Here is a 3189-nt window from a genome sequence, read left to right on the forward strand (position 1 = left end):
GAAAGGGATAATGCCTTGGCAGCTCTTCAATATCGGGAAAATGCCATGAATGGCGGTGGTCCACCACGTGGGACAAAGCACATGAACCATCACCATCATAATGAACTTCACTTGGCAGAATCTCCTTACCATGGAAGGGAGATGCACATAACTGAGGCCATACCTATATCAGCAGCAGCTGCTTCTGAAGCTGTCAAGCCTCAGGGTGCTAAGCGAATGAGGAAGGAAACCAAGACTACGTCATTGAAGACGTCAAATTCATCGAGAAAGGGTTGTAAAAGGGGTGAGGACTTGAACAAGGTAACTATAGCCAAGACACATGAATGGAGGAATAGCCATGATAATACCGGTGGGGATGGTGGTGAGGATCGGGTTAGGCAGATGGCATTTTCAAAGCCTGATTGGAAAGGTCATGACCTGGGACTGAACCAGGTCCCTTTTGATGACTCAAACATGCCAGTGCCAGTTTGCTCGTGCACTGGAACTCTTCAGCAGTGCTACAAATGGGGGAATGGGGGTTGGCAGTCTGCCTGCTGCACCACTAACTTGTCAATGTATCCACTTCCTGCAATACCTAACAAGCGCCATGCTCGCAAAGGTGGACGTAAGATGAGTGGAAGTGCCTATACTAAATTGCTTACCCGCTTGGCTGCAGAGGGTCATGACCTGTCAACACCCGTGGATCTCAAGGACCACTGGGCCAAGCATGGGACGAATCGCTATATTACCATCAAGTAGCTGGTAAGGATGGCGGGAGATGTGTAGGCAATTCTTTCGGGTTAATCTTTTCTGCTTGTCACTCAAAGAACGGGCTTTAATGTTCACCCAAAAAAAAAAAAGGGGGAGGGGGGGGGGAAGAATGGGGTCTTTAATGAATATAAAGATGTCCAAGGATGGACAAATCAGAGGTGGGAACTGAGCCATCTGAAGGGCCGTCCAAGCTTGGAAGAGATTACATCTCATTGAGCCCCAATTCTGGAGGGGAAAGTAAAAGTAAGAAGGAACAGGGAGAGGGGGGGGGGGGGGGGGGGTGTACCCCATTTACATTTTTCGTACTTAGGAAACGTTGCATATACTGTTTTTAGGAAAAAGGTCTAATGGACAAATATCGACAAAAGGAATTTATAGATGCTTGCTACAAGGCTGCCTTGGGAGTGGTAGCAAATTTTGACTGTTGGATATGTAGGGAATAGTTTGGATTGGCCAATGGCCATGTGTCAAATTGGAAACTTAATTTCAATCATATATACCCTCTTATGTGTTGATATGCATTTTCTCTGTGTTTGAACTTTGAAGCATTACTGTGCGCTTTTCATTTACTCTTGGATGTTTCATGTGCTTTAATTTTGCCCCTTGGCCAACTCTGTTCTTGATGAAACTTTATATCAAATGGTAAAATTAAGGTATGTAGGAAATTTTGACCCAACCTCTTCAAAATTGGGTGAGTCGATTTCAAACAAAAATTACAAATTTGGAGCCTAGACTATTGGATGATCTACTTGACCGCAGAGAAAACCCAAATTGTTCTTTAGAGTTGCAAGATGGAATTTCTGTGCACCATTATTTGAATCATCAGTATTAGAATGTTTTCCTTCACTGGATGGTTCACCAACTATCTTAGGATTCATAAACCTTTATAGGATTTTCATAATTTTCCCACTCTCGTGATTAGCACATTCATATATGAAGTTACGCAGCATGTACCGTAAGGATGTCAATTTGTAATTGAAACCGTTTATCGAAATCGAATCGATCCATTTACACTGAAACTGCAAAATCGTTTAGTAAATGGTGCGGTTATGGTTTCAAGTTTCAGGCCGATTAGCTAAACAGGTTGGGTCGGGTCGGTTTAAATCACGAAACTCATTGGTTTCAAACCGAATTGAAACCGTTTAAACCGATCTGATTAATCCATATAACAATTAAATAAAGAAGGGACAGTAATCCATATAACAATTAACAATTAAATAAAGTGTCCATTTACTTTGGTATGATTTATTGCAATTCAATTCAAGTTTAGGCTTTAGATCATGAACTTCTAATCCATATATGTTACTATGTTATTATGTTATCATAGATGGGGTGTTTTGGCTGAACCACTTGTCATTTTAATATTTTATGTTGTAGAAGACTGGATTTGGATGTTGTATGATATTAGTTCTAAATGTTTGAGAATGGCAAAGAAATAGCACCAGATTATCAAATTAAGACATACCATCATTAATATAGAATCTCTTATTTGTGGTTGCCAATTATTTTTTGATAAGCTTATGATCTTCAGTTTAGAGATAGTTGCAAGTTATAACAAATCGATTGTGAACCGTTTTACAAACCGTATGGAATAATTCAAAACCGAAACCGTTTAAAACCATGAAATCGACACCGTTTAAAACCGTGGAAATCGAAACTGTTTACTAAACGGTCACAGTTTCAGAAAGTGGAACCGTTTAGTAAATGGTGCGGTCATGGTTTTAATCAAATAAATGTGAACCAAACTGATCCGCACCATTTAAACCAAAACCAAACTGATTAACACCCTTAATGTATTGTACTACCCTGGCCTTAGGAAACTTGGTCCTTTCATATTTCATACAAAAAATCATGGGACAAAGTTCTTTAAGCCATTGAGGCATGGTACGCTAGCATTTTTGTTTCTCTCTGTCTCCTCTAAATGACTTGTTGCTATCTTATGTAAATATTATTTTGTGACCATACACTTGTGTGCTCCCCTTTGCTCTTTGTTGAGAGAACTCTTTCCCAGAATCTGAAATGCAGATTGGATAAACATTCCAGATAAACAAATTTGGAAGGAATCATCATAAAATATCTGAGTGTAAACTGTAAAGAAAAAGCAAAATGTGCAGCGGCTGTGGCCACCCAAGCGATAGTAGGGTCCCAGAAAATTTTGTGTCTATCGCTCTTCTTAAAAATAAAAGGGAAATTTACCACGCCACACCCTAGAGAATGCCACAATAATAAAACAACCCTTTTGTTTCATCAAATTATTCTCAGACCCCTACCGTCAGTCAATGTTAAGGAATATACCACATATGTTGATGTCAGTAAGTATATTTTATTGGGTAATTTACAACGCCACCCCTTGGAGAATGCCAATATTAGAGGGACACCCCCTCTCTTTCACCAAATTGGACTCGGACCCCCTACTGTCAGTCAACGTTATATGATGCT

At 39.9% G+C, this 3189-nt stretch overlaps 1 protein-coding gene across 1 annotated transcript; it reads left to right on the plus strand.

Moving 5' to 3' along the window:
* On the plus strand, positions 1-1271 carry LOC122067206 (barley B recombinant-like protein D; the record flags this gene model as incomplete). The annotated part of the gene is given in 1 exon segment (XM_042631047.1): positions 1-1271. A coding segment is annotated over 1 exon segment (738 nt), but the record flags the coding sequence as incomplete, so codon positions are not given.
* Positions 1272-3189: the final 1918 nt, after the last annotated feature.

Source organism: Macadamia integrifolia, unplaced genomic scaffold (assembly GCF_013358625.1).
Source record: "Macadamia integrifolia cultivar HAES 741 unplaced genomic scaffold, SCU_Mint_v3 scaffold2757, whole genome shotgun sequence".
Lineage (NCBI taxonomy): Eukaryota > Viridiplantae > Streptophyta > Magnoliopsida > Proteales > Proteaceae > Macadamia > Macadamia integrifolia.